Source organism: Aythya ferina (genome assembly GCF_964211825.1).
Source record: "Aythya ferina genome assembly, chromosome: 2".
In the NCBI taxonomy this organism is placed as follows: Eukaryota; Metazoa; Chordata; class Aves; order Anseriformes; family Anatidae; genus Aythya; species Aythya ferina.
The window spans coordinates 49,467,964-49,490,840 of NC_140297.1; the positions used below are offsets into that span (position 1 = coordinate 49,467,964).

Here is a 22,877-nt window from a genome sequence, read left to right on the forward strand (position 1 = left end):
ATGCTTTTAGTGCTCTGAAAAGTCTCTCTGTCAATAACCATCTTTCCCACACTCCGTCCTGCTTTGCTAACTTGCCTCTGAGTTTGATGGACTCCTGTGACTGTTATGTGAGACTGAAGTGGATGATGAAGTGCCTTGAAAGATGATAATGGGGATGGGTTTTTTGGTATTAAGGCCCTTGTATTGTCCCTGAAAGTGACTGCTTGAGATACAGCTCTTATGCAGACAACCAGTACCATACATTTAAATAGTTGTACTACTTTGGCTAGGTTCAGTTAGCAGACAGGAACACTTCAGCTTTCTTCCTAGTTCCCCAGTGCTTTTTGAAGCCTGCTTCAAACGTATGTTTGAGGACCAGAAATTGAGATGGAAAGGAGCAAGGCTGTCTTGCATTCTCTTCCTACCTTTGCCCACAGATGCAAGGCTGTAAGAACTGCACGTATGGAGTTAAGAGCAAAAATAAGAGCAAACACAAGAACACCAGACTTAGCACATCCATTTTCCATCTGCATTATTGGCTGTTAGCCAAAGTGCTACTTGGGCTAATTGCATTTTAACTCCACATAGCAAGACTAAAATAGGATTATTTGCAAAGACTCCAGCTGTAGTGTACTTGGCCTCACCTTTGTGCTGTTCATTCAGAAGGCATGTACAGAAGTTTTGAAAAAGCTTTTTATTTGGAGAGGCTATTTGGTCTTATATTTTTCCCTGTGACAACAAGAAAAGAAGGATGCAGTAAGTCCTAAAGGCTTCTTGACCTTGGTAAAGTTTCAGACCTCAGCTGCTCCTGGAAACTTGTTGAGGGCAAGACACATCTTGCCTACCTCCCGTTTTATGAGGATCAGGGGATTAATTCAAGCTTGGATTCTAGGCTTCAGCCATCCAGGAGAGACAAATGTGACAGGAGATGCCCATTCTCTCAGCTGACAAGGAAATTTGAAATCTAGTTTACAATAGGTGCTGGAGTATTGGATGTGATTCCTGCCTTAAATTATGACATTATCAATTTCACTTTAGAGAGAGGAATTTTATTCTGAAACAGACGGATTTTTGATGGAGACCTAGAAGACTGCTCCCAGTCTTCAGTGATGGTGATTGCTCCCAAGTACTGTTTTGATCAGTATATTTCTGCTCCAAAGGCTTGTTGCAGTTACTCAGTTGGCTTTGCAGGGTTATTCCAAAAAACTCGTTCAAATTCAGAGACTTTGGGCAGAGTAGGGGAAGCATTTATCAACAGTTTACAAGTTTTTTTTTTCCCCTGATGGACAGTGGAAAAGCCTCTTTGCATTTTATTCAGCTGCATTTGTCTGTCACTGATGTGGGATTAATTTTAATCTGCAACTAATAAACTACAGTGAGTTTACACATGTACATTTCAGAATGTACTAAAACAGACAAAAAGAAAATATTCACAATAGAAGATGTGTCCCATATTCTTTGCTGTTCTCCCTGCCAATTTAGCAGTTACATGAAATCTTCTCTCTCCTGAGTGCCAGATTGTTTGAAAGTGATTGTTTCCTGAGACTTGACATCTGAAGAATTATACTCATACTGTATTTAAAAGCTTAACCTAATCTTCCAAGAGTTTAGTTGGGCTAGTCATGTATTCACTTGGAATGTTGTTTCTTTTTAATACATTGAGAATTTCACCAGTCTGCCATTCATATTACAACTGATCCATGTCATAATCCTCTCAAATCAAGATGATTAAAGAATTATTCAATTTTGAAAGCTCTTTGTGCAAATTTTAAAGACACCACTTCTTAGAACAAATTCAGTAGTCTGCAAGCTGGTGCTTCAGTTTTTGTAAACTTTAAGGCTTTAAAGAGCATTGAATATATTATACGCAACAGTAATTGCAACTGGAAATACGAGGTTTAGATCTTTGATTAGTGCAGCTGTTTCAGTAGAATTTAGGCTTGTAAAAGTGATACCAAAGACATATTTAGTTATCATTATCTTGATTTAAGATTGAAACAACAACAACAATACCCTACTCCTTTTTTTTTTTTTTTTTTTTTTTAAATATTTTATTTATTTATTTATTTGGTTTGCAGCACTCTGTAAATGCTGCTTTAAGAAATTGAACAGGAAAGTAGTGAATTTAGAAGCATAATAGAAAATCCTTGTAAGGGAGCACCCTCAATTTTATGGCCTATTCTGTTCAAATGCAGTGGGTTAATTATGATCACACTGCTTGCAAAGTAACTCCCCATCCAAACTACCAAACAAGTTATAGATGTAATAGAATGTGAAGTTTTACTTCTGGCTATAATTTGGAAGAGTATTATACTGGAGATGGGATAAGTCACTTCACAGTTTTTCACATCTACTTTCGGGTATTATAAGGCCTTAGAAATTAGCAATTATTTCAATTTCTTGGTGTTACAGTTGGCTAAAAAAGGGAAGAAAGAGGCCAACCATTAAGTAAAGGGAAAGCTGCACAGAACATCAGGTATGGCAGCTGCTCCTGCTATCATGCTCTGAATTTCTTTCAATAAAATTGTGAACCTGTGAAAGAATATACTTGTGGACTACTGGATGTCTGCTGTGCATTGTGAGCTAGAGCTGCTGTTGTCCATGTTGTCCTGCTGGCAACTTTTCTGACTGAAAAACTGTACTTGAAACAGAGATGTATAGACCGGATCATTGTTGCTTTGTTGCCAGTGCAGATAATAACTATGCTGAAAAAGAGAGGTCATCTTTTTTTTTTTTTTTTTTTTCCCAGAGATTTTACAGGGCCTGGAGGTTTATTCCATGCATAATAGGAGATAGAATTGCAGTCTAATAAGAACTGAGAACCCTTGCTGCTGTTAGTTTGTATCATTATTACAGAATCACAGTAGCCAGAATATGCTGATGCCAGTGGGGAACTGAGGTGATGGTAACCCTTGTGGCCTTCATCTCCAAGCACATCATTCTTCTTTAGGTTTGCTTTTGCTAAGATGAGTACATTGAAAAAGTGAGCAAACAGTACTGGGCAACAGGTAAGCCATGGTGCTTAATTCACAGCAGGATAGAGTGTAGGTGTACTGACTCAGTTTGGAGTGACAAGAACAGAACAGACTATTCAGGGCTTTGCTTTGTGACAATTAAGACCTTAGGACCAAGCTGTACCCAAGCAAACACTGGCTTATGGAATGAACATGGAAGTCAAAAAGCTAATGCTAAATAGGATTTGCTTTATTAATTGCAAAATGCAAATTATCTTAATGATATGTCATTTAAAAAAATGAATAAAGTAGATGTTTAGAAACAAAGAATAAATGAAGTGAACAATTAAAGTAGGGGGAAGGAAGAAAAAAACTCATGACATGCAGTCCTTTATTTTTGTAGCTGTTTATATACAAAGATGAATGAGCTGTTGCAGCTGTCGAAGGCAGCTTTTCCTTTGCACTAACACTACCACATTTCTTATCAACAAAGGGAACTGCTTTGTACAAGGTTAAACTCTAGAAGCACCTTTGGCAGTTTCTGTAGTGATGCTGAGAAGTCAGCAATCTGTAGTAGCATGAAATGTTAGAATTTGAATATTTTCTGCATAGAGAAAATAGCTGCTTAGCAGCTTGAGGTTGCAATAGTATCAGGTGAAAAAAAATACATATTTTTTTAATATTCCCACCAGTTTCATATGTATTTTCCTACCGGTTTCTTTTTAATTCTGCTACTTTTTGATGACAGAGGTCACAGGCACACATACACATCTGTCACCAGGGTGGTGGCTTTTTGTTGGAAATGGGCCTTGATACTTCGAAAGTATAAATAAATAAATAACAGAAAATTATGTTGTAGACAAGCATAAATGCACCTCCTCCCTATTCCTCATAGCAATCTATTCAATTTAATGAGCCACAGATTTTTTACATTTTGTTTTTAATTCGACTTAACATTTTTATGAGACAGCCTCTGTGGTAAGTCACATTAATTTTTTTTTATAGTCACATTAACTTTCTTGCTTACATACAGAGCTTGCAGTTAGTAAATGCCTCTGATTTCCATAAAATATTCAGGGCAGGCTATTATTATGATGATTTTTTATCCCTACTGCTAAACTTCAATCAGTTTCAAATTTGAAATGCATTAATGACTGTATAATGTTGTAATTTGTGCTGCAATAAATCTTTTATAGTTAATGCTGTGTAGGAAACAAGCTTATACAAGAGCCATTAATTGCTCTGTTTAATTATTTAAAATATATATATTTCTTATGAGTTAGCTCAATGTATAACTCAATTACTGTTTAATAAAGTCATATTACTTTCTTGTTTATCAAATACAAGAGGATTCCAGCTGAAATACTGAATGGCATCAGACACAAGATGTTTGTGTTGTAGCCAAGTTTTGCTCAAGTTATATTTGCACCAATTCATTGCTTCTTTCTCTACATATTAAACTGAATGATTGCATGATACAGTGAACATCTGTTTATGTAGTCAGTTGACAACATGTATCATGTAAAATGTTGTTAGTCAAAATGTTCTGGGCATTTTAGTTTTACCATTGCTGATTAATGTACTCTGTACTTACTGGGGGATTAGCCAGAAATAAAAATATCCAGAAAACTTCCCTGATCAGCCAGTGGCAGACTTCCTTTTCACAAAGTTGAATTCTCAGGTGCTACAAAGTCAGTATAGCTGGCATGGGTCAGTCAACAGGACAGAGTAGGAAACTGAATATGAAGATCTTGTATTGTATTGGTTTTATTTTCTTGTTTACAACTAAGTAATGGAGGTGGAAAAGTAATGTCAGTAATACAGTGCCACCTGTTCCTAGCTTTGCTGAAATTAATAGAGGACCAAGGCACTAAGTGTATGATACAGACCTTAGCCATACAGTAGGTGCCAGTGTTTCAACAGCCGTATCAACTGACTTTGCTTAGGGCAGCTTGAGTTGGTTCACCACTATTTTGAAATATGTGCCACCTTTTTCAGTAGAGCTGTGATCAGGCTCCAGGTGTTCCCTTTCCCATTAGCCCTCACAAGGCTTTGGGGAATTCAGAGCTTAAAGCAGTCTGGATTCCCTTGAGATTTCATAGGTCTTTCTCTCTGTGTGATCATGAAGCTGGAGAAGAGGTAAGGCAGAGCACAACTCTTGAAGAAGCTCCATAGGAATGCACTCACAGTTAAAGTTTTCATTTACTCCTCCATCTTGAATTAAAAAAAAAAAAAAAAAAAGTTCTAAGAATTTTTACCCAGAGTTTCACTAAATGTTTCTTATAGGAATAAACAATAATTATGAGAAGAAATCAAGAAAAATACTTGCCTGAGAAAAGTGAGCATTTTTTTCATTGCTGCTGTTTGCAGCACATCTGTCACAAACGGGTATATATGGGAGCATCTGAACATACAAATTCAATTGCAGATAGGTACTAGGAAAATGACATTCCTGTTCTTAGGTTTTTCAGAAGGAAGATTCCTTTAAGACGTTGAAATTGGCATGGGTACCTGCTGTTTTATTCTTTCCCCTCCTCTAATTCTTTCAAGCTTCTGCTCTTCCACTGCACATAACCTGTTTTTTGTTGTTGTTGTTGTTTGTTTTTTAATCCCATTTCTTCCCTTAACTTATACCAGTGCTTCCTCATCTTCCTGTTTGCTCTTGCATAGTTCCTCATTCCGCATGTTCCTTTTCAGGTTATTCTGCATTCATCTTATCTTTTCTCTCTGGGTTCATAACATCTGGCCTCTGTATATCCTCTCTATCAAGTTGACTGCTCCTCCTGAATTCCTTTTTCCTCTTATGATCCACTCTCTGCCCTTCTGTGGATTCTTCTTTCTCCATCTTGCCTGAATTAATGAACATGACCCTGCTTGAAAATAATCAGAAATAATGGGAGATGACATTGGTATTTGTTTAGGTTGCCTCACTTTTCTCTGTATAGGATACAGAGATATATGAAATGGGGGATTCTGAATTAAGGCAGTGTGTTTTCAGGTAGTGACTGGCAAAATCTTTAAAATTCCAGTATCTTCTGTTTGCGTGGACGCAGAATCACAGAATGGTTGAGGTTGGAAGTCATCTGAAGGTAATCTGGTCCAACTCCTCTGCTCAAGCAGGGACACGTAGAGCAGGTTGCCCAGGACCATGTCCAGGCAATGTTTGAAGGTCTCCAAGGAGAGAGACTCCACAGCTTCCCTGAGCAGCCTGTTTTATTGCCATGGAAAGCACCACGGAAAAAATATCCTCGTAGAAGATCTGGAGCCTCTCAATAATATTTTGCTTGGCCTGTTGTCTGAAGCAGCACTTAGTTTGGCATAGAGAATGGAGAACTGAGAACCTAAATGGAAATAAATCCTCTAATTTATACTTGACAGCAGGCAAAGCAGTAGGGAGATATTTGGGTCTTAAAGTGACCTTTAATTCCTTGCTGCTATCATCTTCTACTCAACTTGGAGCAAATTGGTAAAGTATGCCACAGCTTGACTGTAAGGCTTGGACCTATTTTCTTTTCTTACCCCCTTTTAGAGCAGTGTTGCCAGGACCCTGACTCACCTCCATCTTTGAAATTTCCAATTAGTTTGAGGCACAGGAAGTCAGAACTAGCTCTTGCGTGAGCATCGTGTTTAACCTACAAGATTTCATTAACCATTTGGGGGTAGACATAAATGTTCCATCTAACGAAAGTGCTGGGAATTCTCTTTTCAGTGAGATACACTACTTATTTCTAATGTTAACAGAAGTTCAAATATAAACTTAGAACAGAATGATGATTTACAGAAATGTTATTTCATGTGATTTATAGTGGTTTCTAAAATGCCTTGTTTTTTTCCTCCCTTAGAGAAGTGTGTAGAAACTGACTAATGATTTGGAGACAGAGATGTGAAATATTGCATCAATAAGATATATATTTTTTTTAAACCAAAAAGCATTTCTGAAATATTGCCTATAAAATAGGATGCAAAAATATCCAACATATATACATAACATAATTGCTTGTGAGGAGCTGAGTAACTCATGGAACTGGTAGTAGTGATTAATATGGTCTGCAAACACCTGCAGACAAGATCTTGACACAGAACACATAAACAAGGAATACATTGGCCTTTCAACCGTCCTCCTCCAGATATTTTTAGATTCACATGCAAAAAGAGTAAATTCTTCTGTCTGAAACAGAGTAGCAACATTACTAATGTTTACTTCTTTGAGCTATTTTCTTAACATTCCCTTTAATGAATCTAAATATTTTTTACATTATTTTACAGTTTTTGTATTTCTTTTCACTTCTGAAAAGAAAGGTACGTGTCCCAATGTAAGCCTAATCTCATTCCTTGCCATTTTCTTTTGAATTTTTAATTTGTTCCACTGTTACAACTTTCCCAGTTTTCAGTTAATGCCATTTTTTAGTTCACGCATTTTGGCACATCTCAGAGTTGTGTTGTTTTTTTTTTTTCCTTCCATGACTATTAATGGTACATTTGTTTTGGACATTTGTCTTCCATACTCTTAATGTTTGCACAGAGACAAATAATTCATTTTTCTTTGGTTGCTGATTTTCAAACTTGCTTATATATTTTGTCTTTTCTGAAACCAACTAATGTTATCTTCTGTTGTATGCATTTGAAATATGCTATCCTTTTAACTACTTGTTTTCTTTAGAGAACACAGCTGTTCTGAAAATAGTATAATTTCCCACTTTGCCTGAAAACACCATTCTTGAAGTTTTTCAGTGATTTTTGTGACACTTTCTCATTTTTTAGCATCTACCACAAGCAACTCTATGGAAGAGCAGGAATGATATTTCACTTTAGCATGCTTTCTATGCAAGACAGTAATAGTGGTGTCCTTGAGAGCTGCTAGAAGATTGTGCAGGGCTCTTTTCAACTAATGTCTTCTAATTTATCACCAGCTTTCTAAGCAGACACCTGTTAGAAAATCCTCAGTGGAAATCACATTAAGTTTTCAGTTTTTGCTTGTTGAATCCCCCCTGTTACAAGCTTCTTGTGAACACTTGTCTGAATGTGAAAGTCTGTTGCATGAGCCAGGTAGAAAATGATTGTCTTCTCTTCTCTTACAGCTTGTCTGTTGTGTGGATGTTAGTTGCTGGGTTATTCAGCATAGCCCTGAGGCTCATCTGCTTCTCAAAGGAGAGGTGCTCTAAAACTAAAAACCCTCAACTCTTGAGATGAGTTTTGTAGATTTGGCCTGCGTGGCCAACACATGTTCATCTCCCTTGTACCTCTTCTCTTGCCTTGCCAGAGAAGAGCCTCAGCACTAAAGTCCTTTTATCTGTAGAGGACAGATCCCAATTTTTGGTTAAAATAACTGGGGAACTTGAAGATAAAAGAGTGTGAAGTGGATTATGATGATATTAAATGCAGTTCTCAGATGCTGATTTTACTTCTTACAGTTCAGTGAGCCAAGGAATCTAGAGCAAGCCACTATGGTTATTTTCTCAAGATACTTAAGAGGCCTTGAGTTAGAAGGGTCATCAATGATGGCTTTTAAGAAACATGTTACATTTTCCTCTCAGAATATGGTTGTGTTGTATATCTCAGTCTAATGTCTGTGATGAGAGACAATAATAGCAACGTAGAATAGAATAGCTTCAGTCAGAAGAGACCAACAAAGATCATTATCATTGAGTCCAACTGTCAGACTATTTCAGGGCCGACCCCAAATTCAAACATATAATTTAGAGTTATTCAGATGACTTTTAAGCAAGGATAGGAAGGCACAGGGCATCAACCTCCTCTCTAGGAATCCTGTGTCTGAGTACTCTCTCAGTAAAGAAGTTTTCCATGATGTCTGGTCTGAAACTCTCCTGGCACAACTTTGAGCCATTCTCACACGTCCTGTTAACTAGACACCAGGGAGAAAAGATGAGTACCTTCCTCTCCTTTTCTCTTCCTCAGATAAGATCACCTCTCAACCTCCTTTTGTCTATACTTAACAAGATTAGTTGTTCGAGATACTCAGTGTATCCTCATACTATATGCCTTCCAGACCTTTTATCAGCTTTGTTGCTATCCTCTGGATCCTTTTGGGTATCTTAAGAACCTTTTTATGTTGTGGAGTCCACAACTGCACACAATATTCACAGTGAGGCTGAACCAGTACTAAACACAGTGGGAGAATTACCTCTTTTGACTGGCTAGCTATGTTAGGTTCAGTGTACCCCAGAATAAGGTTTGCCCCCTTGGCTGCCGGAGCACACTGTTGACAAATTTTGAGCCTATTATTGACCAGTATCCCCAGTGCTGCACCCAGTCTGTACCTGTGTCCAGCATTACTTACCACATCCTGGTTTGGCAACAGACATATAGGGCATAAGTTGACACTTTTCCCTGCAGTTATCCATTTTCAGTGGTATAGTATCTCCAAATTAGATAGATGGAGAGAGAGGGAGGTGATTTAGACTAATCCCCGTGTTTTTTATTTCTATGCTTTTCATGCTTTGGAGGGAGGGAAGAGAGAAATGTGCGTAACTTGGAAATTGGGTGGAAATTTCTGTATGTACTTGTCTTACTTTGCTAGTTAGCTGATAGCAAAAGACCCACGTTAGAAACCTCCTAGACCCCCTACTCATTACTTAGACTTGGAAAAACAAACAGACAAACAACCACCACCACCACCAAAACAAACAAACAAACAAACAACAACAACAAAAAAAAACCAGAAAAACAAACACCCCTAAATGGTGCACAATATTTGCAGAATTGAATATCATTGTAACCATTAACCTTTTTAGCCAGGTGTATGAGCTTCTTAAAAGCAGATGTGGAGTTTTAGCTACAACTCTTCTTGTACAGGCTCCAGGGATGGGGGCAGCAAGAATCCCAACTGTCTTTGTTTATCTTTTGCTCCTGGTTCACTGTGTTTGTTGTTGATTCAGAGCCTGAGATTTTTGTTAGATGTGTGTTTTATGCTAATTTCAAGAGGGTGCTATCACTGGCTATAGAACTAGAACTAATCTGTTATTACTGTAATGTATTAAGTTCAGCTCTACTCCCAACCTCTCCTAAAATGGAAGGAACTTGAGATCCAGGTTTTGCTTAATCTCTCTGTTTCCTTTCCCTTCCCCAAATGATGTAGCATGTAATTACTTTTTTTATTAAAAAGGAAAGAAAAACAATTTTAGAGTAATGGGGCATTAAAATCATTAAATATATATATATATGGAGAATGGTGGGTCAGCTCAGAAACCTGCTTTAAACAAAACCGAGTGCAGTTCAGTAGTTGTGCCACACAGTGTCATAGTTGGACTTTACTTCCTTCCACTCTGCATCTTTTCCCATTGTAGGTGACGGGATTTACAAAGTTAGAGAAGAGCAGTCTGAAATGTGGGGGGCAGCTGAAGTGCAGGAAGATGAAGACACTCATGTAGAAGTTCCTCTGGACCAGGTATTGATCAAACTTTAAATAAATGTTTTGTGTTTGTTTGTTTCAGAGGTTGCGCGTGTTGTTTATTCTTTCCCCAGTTTCTTTCAGGAGCACAGCAGGATTTTATGAGGGGTGATTATAACTGCTCAACAATACAGCTTCACGTATGGGAACTTTAGCAAATATAACTTTGTTAATGTCAAACATCAGTTACCTTTTCATCATACATCTGTTTCAAAACTGATCTGAGAGCCTTTAGAGGGCCTCAGGATTATTTACCAAACAGATGAACCCTTTATACCAGTGGAACAGCATAAAGGGACTATGGCATAGAATCATGGTCAGAATTCCCTCAGTCCTGAGCCAAAAACAGGCATGGATTTATCAGATTTTTATTCAAGCTGCCAGCACTGTCTTCTGTTGAAACAACCCAGTACTTAATTGGCCAGCTTAATTGGCCATCAAGACTGTTCTGGTTCTTGACATAAAGAATGCTTCAGCTGTGTGTGTCTTTTCCCAGTGAATACCTGCCCTGGCCTCAGAGAGTTGGGTGCTAAGCACCATTGGGATCATCAGCCCTGTTAATTGCAGTTGTCCTTAAGAGGTGTTGTGATAATTAGGGTGTGTTGGATTGTACTGGTAGTACTGAAACTGGGGAAGAACATATTGCCTATCCGCTTAATCTTTGTTCCTTATGACATCATGAAGCACATTGTGCCCTGGACTTAATGTGCAATAATTGAACTGAGAAATGATTAGCCTGTTTATTGGCCTCTGAAGGTGTGTACAGAATTCCTTGGGGTAGTGTAAAGCATTTGATAGTAAAAATTGGGTCCTCAGGTCTTAGATTTTAGGTTGAATGTGATTCTTGTGAAATCCAGGGACCCTTGAAAACACATCTGTACTCCTCCACAGAGATGCTACAGCATAGTCAAGAGCTTTGCCTGACAGTCTTGCCAGTTTACCTCAGTTACAGGATGGTGGCAGTCACTGGAGAGGGGAGAACAGTTAACTGTCTGCTGCCTCTTCTGTACTTGGCAATGGGAGCTGTGGTTGTTGATACATTTGCTAGTGAGCATCCCTTGTGCTGATAAACTTGCAATGCTAGGCACTTGCTTGATACCTCTAAGCTCATGTGCTGAAACCAATGCGTAGTCCACAGATGGAAATACTTTTAAGTTGCTACCAATTGATTTTGATACCTGGACAAGGAACTGTCATCTCTGGAAGCAAGTGTGTGTGTGTTGGGAGGGGGGGGAGAGGGGAAGGCATGCACACTATTAATAATCTGATTTTTATGTTTTCAGAAAAGCAAAACAAAGCACCAAAATTTATTGAGAACTCAAGTTATGATTTATTTCGCATTTTAAAATTGCATGTTTCCTAGGTAATCTGGCAAGAAGCCAGGTCCTTCTGAGTAGCACTGAGTACTCTTTATTCCCAGATAACTGAGGTTACTCAGCTCTTGGAAACATATAGCATTTTAAATGTTCAGATTCTTATTAATGAACATTTTAAGTTGTTTTTAATTCTGTGGTATAAACCTTTAGATCTTTTTCTTATCTGAAGTGCACTTTCTGTTATGTGCTAGAAGTATGGAAAAGGACAGGCAGACAGGTCTTGACTATCTTGCATAATGCATAAATATTTACATGCCAGCTTTCACTAAAATGCTGACACTTCTGATATGCTATCATTTTTCCATCAGCCACATAAACGACGTGATGAAGATAGAGCTTAGTGGTTTTTTTTTTTTTTTTTAATTATTATTATTATTGTTATTTTTATGCACCTTCTCTGTCTTGCCATTTGAAGTACACAGTTGAACAAATGCCAGATAAGCCATTAACTAAACTTCGTGTAATACTGGCTAGACACACGCTTATGTCCTGTTCTGTAAAATGCAGTCTGCCAGCTGAGAACACATTGAAAGAACAGGATTTGCTTTATTCCAGACTAGCTGACAGTTGTAATTGAACATCAAGGAGGAAAAATCAGTGTTTTGCCTAAAACCAAACCATAGCCTTCTGTTCTGTATTCTGTACCAAGACTTCAGCTTCCAAATACAAAATGGATAGTTTCATCTTTTGACATGCAGACTTACTCCAGGTTGGTTATTTACATCACTGTGTCAACATCTATGGGAACTGATGACAGACTATGAAATCAGATGTGCAAATAGCAAGGGAACAATGTGGTCCTATTGTAGTTCTTGCTAAGAAGGGAGCAAAACAATACAAGTTTCATATTTGAAATGCTAATTAAATATATTACTTTGAGTTTGCTGTTCCTAATATAGATATATTTAAAGTAGCTTTTTCTGAGAGATAAAATATTCCAACTAATGAAGTTTTGGAATAGACTACTACTTTTTATGTAAATTGTGAAATACAAAAGCAGCATTTGATACTAATACTACTGAAATAACACTGGAAATTTCCATTGATTTATCCATTTCCGTAAGTCTGGTTGTTGTTCTCCTGCACTGAGCCCTTGGGAAGTGGGGTAAGCACGAGAGTTACAAGATATGAAATTGTCCACTGCATGATCCCTACAAGGAATTCAGGCATGTTGCTGTGCCAGCCTTCTTTGCCTTGGGGGATATGATACCGACTATTAAGATCTATGTGATGCATAATGATTCTGAACTCTGTTTTTTTCCCCCTCCAGATTCATCATCCCCATCTCCCTCTCTATGTCTGTGTTTATTTATAAAAATCACTGAATGTTAAATTTGTTTAATGGGCATTGATTTGGGGGTCTGTTGTTGATGTTCATGCTTCTGGTTCTTTCACTAGCCATTTGCTTTCCATTATTCCAGATGTGTCCACTGATTAATGCAGTCCTTGATGCCACTCATTATTTTCCATTTCCTGGGCTGTGAAGTGATGTGAAATTGTGATGCTCTCTTAGGTGCTCTCTCTAGGTGGAACATATCATCAGTAGCAGAAAATTTGCACCTTTCATTGGCAGTTTTCATTACGGAGTATATGTTTTGCTTTAGAGACCCAAGATTCACCTCAGTGTACAGAACACGATGTCTATCTTCCATATTGCTTAAGGCAAAAGTTTGCATTGATTAAACATTAAAATAGGCTGACTGCTTACAGAGACATTCCTTGATTAAAAGGCTAGAACTTTTCATGAGGAAACATTTTGTATTACATTCATAAGGATTTCAAAATGGCATTTGGAAAAAAACCTTGTTATGCTGAAGTTTTGCTACAATTGATGCCACTGCAATTTAAACTTTCTGGATTTTGAGTGCTGACAAACCAGCAGATAAGAAAAACCCTGCCTGTTTTTCTTCCAGCTCCACTAATTTACACTTTTTTTTTTTCTTTAATTGTCTGTGCATGAAATATGGAAACCTGTTCCAGTTGGTTCCTTGCAGCGCAGAGTGAGAACAGAGATCTTCCCTAGTTTTCTGCATTAGATAATTGTGATTTCTGAAGCTGTAACAGCAAGGCCTGATCTTTTCTTTATAGACCTGTGCAGCCAACTGTTGAAGGGCCTAGATTCCTCAGAGTGAAGACTGCAAATACAGTTCTATTATAAAATTAGTGTTGATAGCACTTTGAAAGAAGTTCTCTCTCTCTGTGTGCACTTCTCTGGAAAAAAAATAAAATCTATGAGTCTTAGAGCAGACAGTTTTTCAAATTGCTTAACTTTCAGGGTGGTTTTCATTCACTGTAGAACAGTCTGTTTATGGGAAAAAAAATATATCTGCAACCTTTGTAGGGCTTCTTTTGAAATGCTTTTAATTTTCTCATTGTCTATAGGAGTGAATGTATGAAGTTTAGGCAGGTTTTAATGTACCCTTGGAAAATGTTATAGAAAAACTAAACATGACTATCAATGCAATAGATGGAGAAAAATACTCTTGGCTTAGGTACATCTTAGAAAATTAAGGATTTGTTCAGATGTTTTCTCTCTTCCATGGCCTTCTACTGATTAGGGAGCTGTGCACACTTCCAGTTACCACACAATGAAACTGAGGAATGGATTTTGAAAACCTGTTTTCAGTATGCTTCAAGTTACATAGCTTCCATTCATTCATGTTAGCCTTCTGGGCACTATGACCTTACAAAATTAGACTCTATGGACTCAGGTGTTGAATTTGTTGCAAAAAAACACATCCGACCCATAAAAAGGTTGGAGTTTAAAGTTGTTTGTTGTGGTGATAAAGACATTTTTTTTGCCTCCAGGAACAACAGCGCATTTACTATGTGGGAAGTGTAAGACTGATGAACCTTAACTATTCATTTGCTTGTTTTTAAGTGCTTGGGTTTTGTAAATGATGTGGAAGAGAAGAGGGCTGCTGTCACTTAGCAACCCTGCCTCATTCAGGAACAAAATGTTTTGCTGCTGGAATCTGTGCAGTGCAGCTACAAAGCATTCCTGGCTGGGTGGGAGCAGGGGTAGCTCTGTTCTGGAGACAATTGCTGCAATCAAAGTTAAGTGTTCCTGATACTTCATTTGTGCGATGTATTCATGCTGATATATTTGTGACCATTAAGATTTTTGTTGTCTATCTCATTGTTTGTCTGTTGTGACCATTAGCCAAGTAAACATTTACAAATTGTCTCAATAAAGGAAAATCATATTTTACATTGATGGTATAAAATAATTTCTACCTTAAATGATTTGTGATACTGCACTTTTCAGTATTCTAGTATCAGTCATGTACAAACCTACTGAGAGATTACATTAGCATCCCTCGAGGAAAAGAAGCCAAATGCTTCAATGTCTAAAGATTTCCTGACTTACTGCTTTTGAATGATGATGGCATTTGGTAATGTAGCTCTTAATGAATGATAGCATGATGAGTGTAATTAGAATACATCTTTCTTTTTTAAACACTGTGTTTTTGTTGACATTAAAAAATACCATCAAGCAATCATACTTCTTGAATGCAAAATGAAATTCACTCTGTTCCTCATCAACCTGCTAGTAAGTCAGCAGGTTTCCAGAATGCGAGCTGGGGCCATGTTTTCAGCATGAAGTTGAGATTGATTTCACTTGTTTCTAGTGCCTTTGGTTGACTATACCTTTGAATATATGCAATTCTTTTGTCAGCGATTCTTTTTAGTGGTAGTCTATGACAAGCAAAGAATTGTGCTTACAGTCATTGAGATATGGTTTGAAAAATAGTTAACTAGTGTAAAACCAGCCAACCAAAAAAAAAAAAAGCACAAACAAAACACTCTAATGTGAAATAAATAAATTAAACAAAAACTAGTGTTATATTAAAAAACAAAAACAACAAAACTGGGTGACTGCAAAAGCATTGTCTTCACTTAAAGAATGCAGTCAGCTGCAAAAGGAAGAATGTTACTTCATATTTTCCTGCAACCATACAGAAGGCAAAATATAACCCTTATTATGAATAGCAGGAAGAATGAATATAGTCCATCGCAGTCACTGAAAAGGTTTCCTGTCCTAGAAGACACTTAGTCCTCTATGATTATTACCCCAAGGAATAAGAGTGTAATCACCTCATGCTTCTCCAGTCCTAGGTTTATTGCTGTTGGGTTCAAGTTGTCCTGTGTCCACATCACAAAGAACAGCAGCATTACAGTAACACAGGAATACTTCTTGTCAACTTCGTTACACTATACCTGTTTACTTACCTTTGGCTAGATCTGGCTGCGTGCTTCCAACATAAATTTTAGAAGTGCCATTTGCTTTCTATTGTTATCAAGGAATCTCATGTTAACATTAATATTTGTTATTCATGTTTCTTTAGTTGAGGTAGTAGACCTCAGTCACTCAAGGCTGGAGATATAGCTCTGGAAATAGCAATATAGCTGGAAATAATATCTTAGATCACTGCAAGAGCTGACTGAGAAAGCCTGGGTTTATTTTTATTCTTTTCTAATGCCGTCTTTTCGTTTGATGATTGTAATGTAGCAAGCAGTTGTCATTACGCAAAAAAAAAGTAAAAAAAAAAAAAAAAAAGGTGTACTTTTAGCTGGAAGTGCCAAAGCGTTCAATTTGTCCAGTCCTCCCCTGATATGGTCAGAATCCAAAGTTGCTAAATTCCACAGCAGATTGAAAATAAATTAGTAGGTCACGTGTGGTATAGTAGGTGGACTAGATCTACAGATTCTCAGATTCTTTGCTGTCTTTATGTGCTGGTAGTTACAAGAGTTTGCTCAAGTTTGCTTTGTATGGTAGCTTCTTTGAAGGTGTCTATAAATACTTGGCTTGTTGAATTTTTATTTTAGTAGTAACAAGACCTGTTTGATGTTACCAAGTGAAAGTAAGTTAGGAAAAAAAAAATAGTTAAGTTAAATAAAAATCAGACAGAGACCACTGTACTTCAAAAAGTACTTTTGGAGCCATTATTTATCTGATCAGGTGACCATGTAATATTCCTAGTAATTTGTCATTCCATGGATCATCGCACTGGAATAACTTGTCCTGTTTGGTGCTGTGTCAATGGGGTATTTTGTACTGCCATAGTACAGGTGCCTTACATTGCTACTTAAATGCCAAAGCAAAAGCAGGGTGGTTCATCAAGATGCTCCAGTCAATTGGTGGTATTGTTGAACTGGCTCTTACTAATATGCTGAAGAGAATGAGAGATTTCTTTTGAAATGTTGCTATTAGTGAGGTAAAGAGGTTTTTAGGACAGAACTTACAGATTGTAGGAGATTCCTGCCTCCTTAAAGGATCTGCTAATGATAGTAAACTTCCAAACATTTTTGATTAAGTGAGAAGCTATCTTTTGCTCTCAGCTTGTTTGCTTTAGATTTAGAATCTGATGAGGCTATGTGAGAGGCAGACACACTTTCTGTCCTGTGGGATTTTTACTCTTTGATTCAAACATGAGCACAAGTACATAAGTCAACTTGGCAGTAGGGGCAATGGTTCACTGGTCAGGTGAATCTTGAAAGCTGAAACTAGAAGACAAATGACAAAAACTAGATAGCATGCACATCAGTCTTGCAGATTGTCATGAAATAATGCTACTAGCAGCATTATCTGCAGTGAGTTTCTGCTTAGTCTTCTTCAATATGGGACAAGATCCTGTTCCTCCCATCTGATGGTCTGCTAATGTAGGAAAGATGAATTGCTAAATGTCAAACAAATCCTAACTATGCAAACCTACACAGGTGTTTTGTGAAAAGGAATGATGTTATGTAAGTGACCAGTAGGTCTACCTCATCTCTCTTGCTACTTTTCTGTGGATGCAAAGATGACAGGTTGCAACCAGAGTGACTGGTATGGCACAGTCTGGTCCATATGTAAAACTGGGGAACAGTTTGTGGAAAATAACAATGAGTTTATTTTTTAACAATATTTTATTGTGCTAGGAGTTTATAGAAAAGTATGTACCAGATGCCAGAATGTTGGAAAACCTGTAATAGCTGGAAGAAAATATCTGCTTCTGGAATAATGAAGTCACAGAATCAGAGAATGGTTGGAGTTGGAAGGGACCTCTGAAGATCATCTAGTCCAATCTCCCTGCTGAGCAGGATCACCTAGAGCACATTGTGCAGGATGGCATCCAGGCGGGTTTTGGATATCTCCAGAGAAGGAGACTCCACAGCCTCTCTGGGCAGCCTGTTCAGTGCTCTGTCACCCTCACAGTAAAGACATGTTTTCTCATGTTCAGCCAGATCTTCCCGTGCTTCAGTTTGTGCCCATTGCCTCTTGTCCTACTACTGGGCACTACTGAAAAGAGGCTGGCCCCACACTCTTCACACCCTCCCTTCAGATATTCATACACACTGTTAAGATCCCCTCCCAATCTTCTCCTCCCCAAGCTAAAAAGGCCTAGCTCTCTCAGCCTCTCCTTGCATGACACATTCTCCTGTCCCCTAATCATCTTAGTAGCCCTCTGCCAGACTCACTCAGAAATGTCTGTCATGTTTCTGAATTGCTTGGTGTATTCTGTTCAAAAATGGCTGATAACGTTGCTGTGTTTCCTTTCATCAGAGGCCAGCAGAAACTGTAGATGAAGAGGAAAATGCAGAAGAGGAAGATGACAGGGAAGAGGAGGAGGCATATAAACTAAAGGAAGAATATCCAGAAATGAATGGAAAGGAAAGCAGGGAAATTGTTAAAAAAAGAAATAAAGTGGAAGAAAATGAGAAGAAATTAAATGGGAATTATAAACACAACACGGAAGAAACAGAGAATGTTGACCAATCAGAGGAAGAGGAACTCACCCATTTAAATTCCAAGATAAATGAGGAAAATGGTGAGGGAACTGAGCAGTTGAACAGCCAAGGTAATTTTCAGTCTAAAGAGGACATAAAAGAAAAGGAGTATTTTGACAGTCAGAACCAGGTAACTGTTTTTTTTTTTTTTCCCAGTTTGTTTTTCTTAAGTTACTATTCCTCATTTGCATCAGCTTTAGGCTTCTTCTCAGCTTGTCTCTAAGTATCTCACTACTGATAAGTCTCTGGGTGTCCCTAATAGAACTGAAATATGTGGGAAAAGCTATTTCCCATCTATATAGATTTGTTATATCAGTAATTACATTATACGCCCTCCAACTGAGAAGGCAGATGTTTCTCACTGTTCAATGAAGCTGCATGTCCTGCTTCCTGAGTATGCTAGACTCTGAAAAAAAGAAAAATCTTGCAATTTCCAGGAAAGCGTAATCATTATATATTTTCCACACTTTATTGTCCTTTAGGACAGAGGATAAAGATGTGTTCATGAAAACACAGTGCCTTATTATTTTGATGAGTTGACTTTCACAGAAGTCGTATTTCTTGAAAGGTTCTTGCCATTGCTTTGTGGAAGTTTAATTTCTTTTTCTCAGAAGTCTGAAGAGACAATGGAGATGATCAATGTCTTGAAAGCAAAGAGCTTTAGTCAGCTTAAGAGCAAATATCCTGTTAATTTAGGATTTCTGGTAACATGCTGTTGGCTTAGATGGAGTTATGCAGCCCAGAAAAATCAAGTGGACTAACTTGAACGTAAGAATGTGGGAAACAAAGTGCTTGATAGGAAGAATCCAGCTTTTCCTAGAGCTGGATCAAGTGTTAGAAGCAGAACAACTTGCTGCATATACCCTGCATATAGACTGCTGAAAAAACAGACTCTGCCTCTTGGGATACTGGGTATGGTTTCTCGTTTCCTTGCTACTGGGCTTTCTTCTGTTTCTGTATTTCACACAGGAACATTTTTTGAAGAAGTTATCTAGAAATCTTTGTTACCTGATGAAGTTAACAATACCTCTTTTTTTTTTTTTTTTAAGGTTGATTCCCGTATCGAAAAAACATCCACAAATCCAAGGGTGACAATCACCAGCCCACAGGAAAATGGAAAAAAAGGACCAGAACAATGACTATGCTGCAGTTGTATAGATATAAAAAAGTAATGAGTAGAAAATGAAATATTACAATACTTTAAAACATTTTTTGTGATTGATAACTTAAAATGGGAAGATAGGTTGAGTACCCATGTGTTGCACCTTGAGATGATAATGCCATTTGGAATGATAGAGAAAATAAATGTTAGTAGGTATTAAAGGAGCATTGAATTATTTTTACAAGATATGACTTTCTGATGGAATTTGAGAGGGAAAATGTAAAACTGTTCTATATTTATATTAGAAATAAGTGGACTATTCTGTGATATAAAATGGTTAGCAGTAGCAGAGTCAAACATATATATGGTATTTTTGTTACAGAAAAAGGATAAACAAACAAGTTAAATGTCAGAACATCTTTGCAGACTTGTTTAAAAAAATAAAAATAATTTGTGACTTTTAATGAGGACATATGTAGTGCTTCCTTTAAAATTCCACAATATACATGATTCTCAGGCATAACAGTAAGATATAAATAGAATACATTCCTCAGTTAAAGGACACAAAACACGGTGTAGTATAATGAGAAGCCAGTCCTAATATTACCGAATAGTGGATTTTCAGTATATTAATTTGATCGTTAGGTTTTGAATTCTTAAACAGCACTTATTTGGCATTGTGAAGATGTGTTGACAGCCCACAATACTGCAGTTTCTTCCCACTTGCAGCAACAAGTTATGTTGATCGTCCTGCACTGATTTACTAAAGAGTGAGTTGTAGTGAAAAAGGAATAAGGGAAGGGTATGTAGCAGATTAGTTCATTTGTAATTCAGTCCTTGTGAAATGTAATTTATTAATGAAAAAAATGAAGAGGCCCAGATTCAGACTGAAATTGGTGTGAAATCCTTGCTATCAACTGAACCATTTTAACATTAGGATAACCCACCAGTTTTCTGTAAAACTCAGAAGCTATTGTTGCATTTATGAATCCTTTACATACTCTTAATGCATGAAAGTATAATACCATATTTTTGAGTAAGATGGTTTCTGATAGGCTGTGGCTTAATTTGCATTAGTAAATAAGGCATTGATCCACAGTATTACTTCTCTTAATGACACCAATCCCATTTCTGTTATTGTTTCTCTGTTAGCAATAATTTGTAGTTCATGAGATACAGCTCTGAGCATTATTTCATTAATTATACAAAAGAAATAATGAGTTTCCTTATCATTAATTCTTGTAAATTATTACTATGAGAAATTAAATGTCACTTTTGTTGATTTCATGCCATTAAAACAAAAATTACATTCATGAACAAATTTAACTTGAAACACCGTTTGAAGAATGTATAGAACCACTTGTCATGACTGAAACTCATACAGATATCTGTGCTTTTCTGCTGACTAGAAATGGAGTAGTTTTTCCAATGGAGTAGAAACATGCAGAGTATTGACAATGGAAGTGTAAAAAAAATAAAATAAAATAAAAAAATGTAACCCTAAAACTAAAAACCATAGGAACAGGGTTAGAGTGGTTTGCCCGGTTTGCCCTATGGTAACTCTGAAATGTCTATGATTTGTGTGTCCTTTGTTGAACTGTCTGTCAAAGATCTAAGGGAATATTACAAATATTACATCCATGGTTCAAAATCAGATGCTAATCTAGGCAAGCTCTTAAGCAAATATATATTCTTCTTTTATTTGATGTAGAAATTAAGCCTATGTTCAGATGTCTTTGATTTCATTGGGATTTAAGAAGACACATAAAAATAAGCAGAAGTAAACCCAACCAAACAACAAAGTAAACCGCCAAACAGTACGAATAAAATAACTCCAAGTGCTAATGAAGGAAATGACACATAGCAATCCTCTAGGTACCTTTGTAGTTAATCCTGCAGTTGACCAATGTACACAGTAGCATAGAAAGCCATCAAACAATGCTAAACCAGCCATATCAGGCAGCTCTGTTTCAGCGTACCTGCCAAACTTTCTGTGCAAAGACCACCAGGGAAAATGGCTAACACTACATCTTTGCTTACTGAATAGCTCATGTGCTTAACAGTGAGCATGGTCTTAAATATGCTGCTGAATCAAGACAAATAACAGTGAGCTTGTATTTACTTTACCATGAATTAGCCCTTTGCTATAAGTTAATGGTGTACCCAAATACAGGACTCTACTTGCTGCCATTGTATCACATGTTAAGACTTGAACAACCTCGGAGATGTTCTTCATCCTCAGAAGTTTGAAATTAAATTGACATCCAAAAATATCTAGTGGAGACACTTAATTAGGAGAATATTTAATTCAAAATGTTGTACTTAAAAACAATATTGAGAAGAAACAGGGATTTGTATGGTGACTCTCTCATTGCTTTCTATTTGTAGCTTCTGTCTGCCAATGGTTTTTATCATTACTTCGTTTTTCCCCAAAAGTTCAGTGTCTTCTGTACTTAAAGACGTACAAACATCAGTAAGAATTATTTAAATGCTTAAACTAAATTCTAGTGAACTGTGATATGGTAACTGTCTTTCATGGGAACATGAAAGTCCCGATGAGTGCTATTCTGCCTTTAAAATGTTCCCTCTCTGTTGTTTATCTCCTGAGAGACAGAATATTTTTCTTCAGAATAGCAAACTGGACTTTCTGAAAATGGAGATAGAATCATTTTATCATTCCTTCTTACAGTACTGAAAACATGTATTTTTTTGTCGGATTCTCTTATACAGAAAAAAATAACTTATGCATAACAATTCTGATGTCAATATAATAATTAAACAATTAAACAATCTGAAAGAATTCAGATTGTCTTGCTAATGTTTTGTGTGTGTGTATGAATTTGCTGTGTGATAGCTTACATCAGCTTTACATGAAAAATATGTTATTTTGTTAAGCTTATATAATGTTATTTTATTAAGCTTCTAACATTTCTGAGTTTTTTTTTTTTTTTTAAAGAATAGTTTTCTCATTTTGATGTTATTTTTAAAAATAATTTGCTATTAAAAAGAACTAGCATACAGACACTCCTGTTTTTGTTTCATATCGAGGCCAGTTTGCCATTAAGTCTATGTGTTGATGAGGGATATTATCACCAAGACCTGGTGATATTTTTAGCTGTTAGGATACTTCCATACCTAGAACTTCAATAAATAAATAAATAAATAAAATTTGTTAGTTATGGTATTGCAACTGTGAAAGAAAATATGCTGACGATTTGGGTATTATATAGTCTACAAATCTAAGAACTAATTCCTAATTTTCAGCAAAGCACTAAAGCATACACTTA

The 22,877-nt window shown here is 36.9% G+C and overlaps 1 protein-coding gene across 1 annotated transcript in view; it reads left to right on the forward strand.

Moving 5' to 3' along the window:
* Positions 1 to 22,520, forward strand: part of DCDC2 (doublecortin domain containing 2) — a 62,388-nt gene extending 39,868 nt beyond the window's left edge. Inside the window, 4 exon segments of the mRNA XM_084509401.1 lie at positions 10,238 to 10,338; positions 18,265 to 18,618; positions 19,538 to 19,603; positions 19,605 to 22,520. Of these exon segments, the coding sequence (XP_084365527.1) occupies positions 10,238 to 10,338; positions 18,265 to 18,618; positions 19,538 to 19,603; positions 19,605 to 19,646 (563 nt within the window). The 3' untranslated portion in view covers positions 19,647 to 22,520.
* The last annotated feature ends 357 nt before the right edge of the window (positions 22,521 to 22,877 follow it).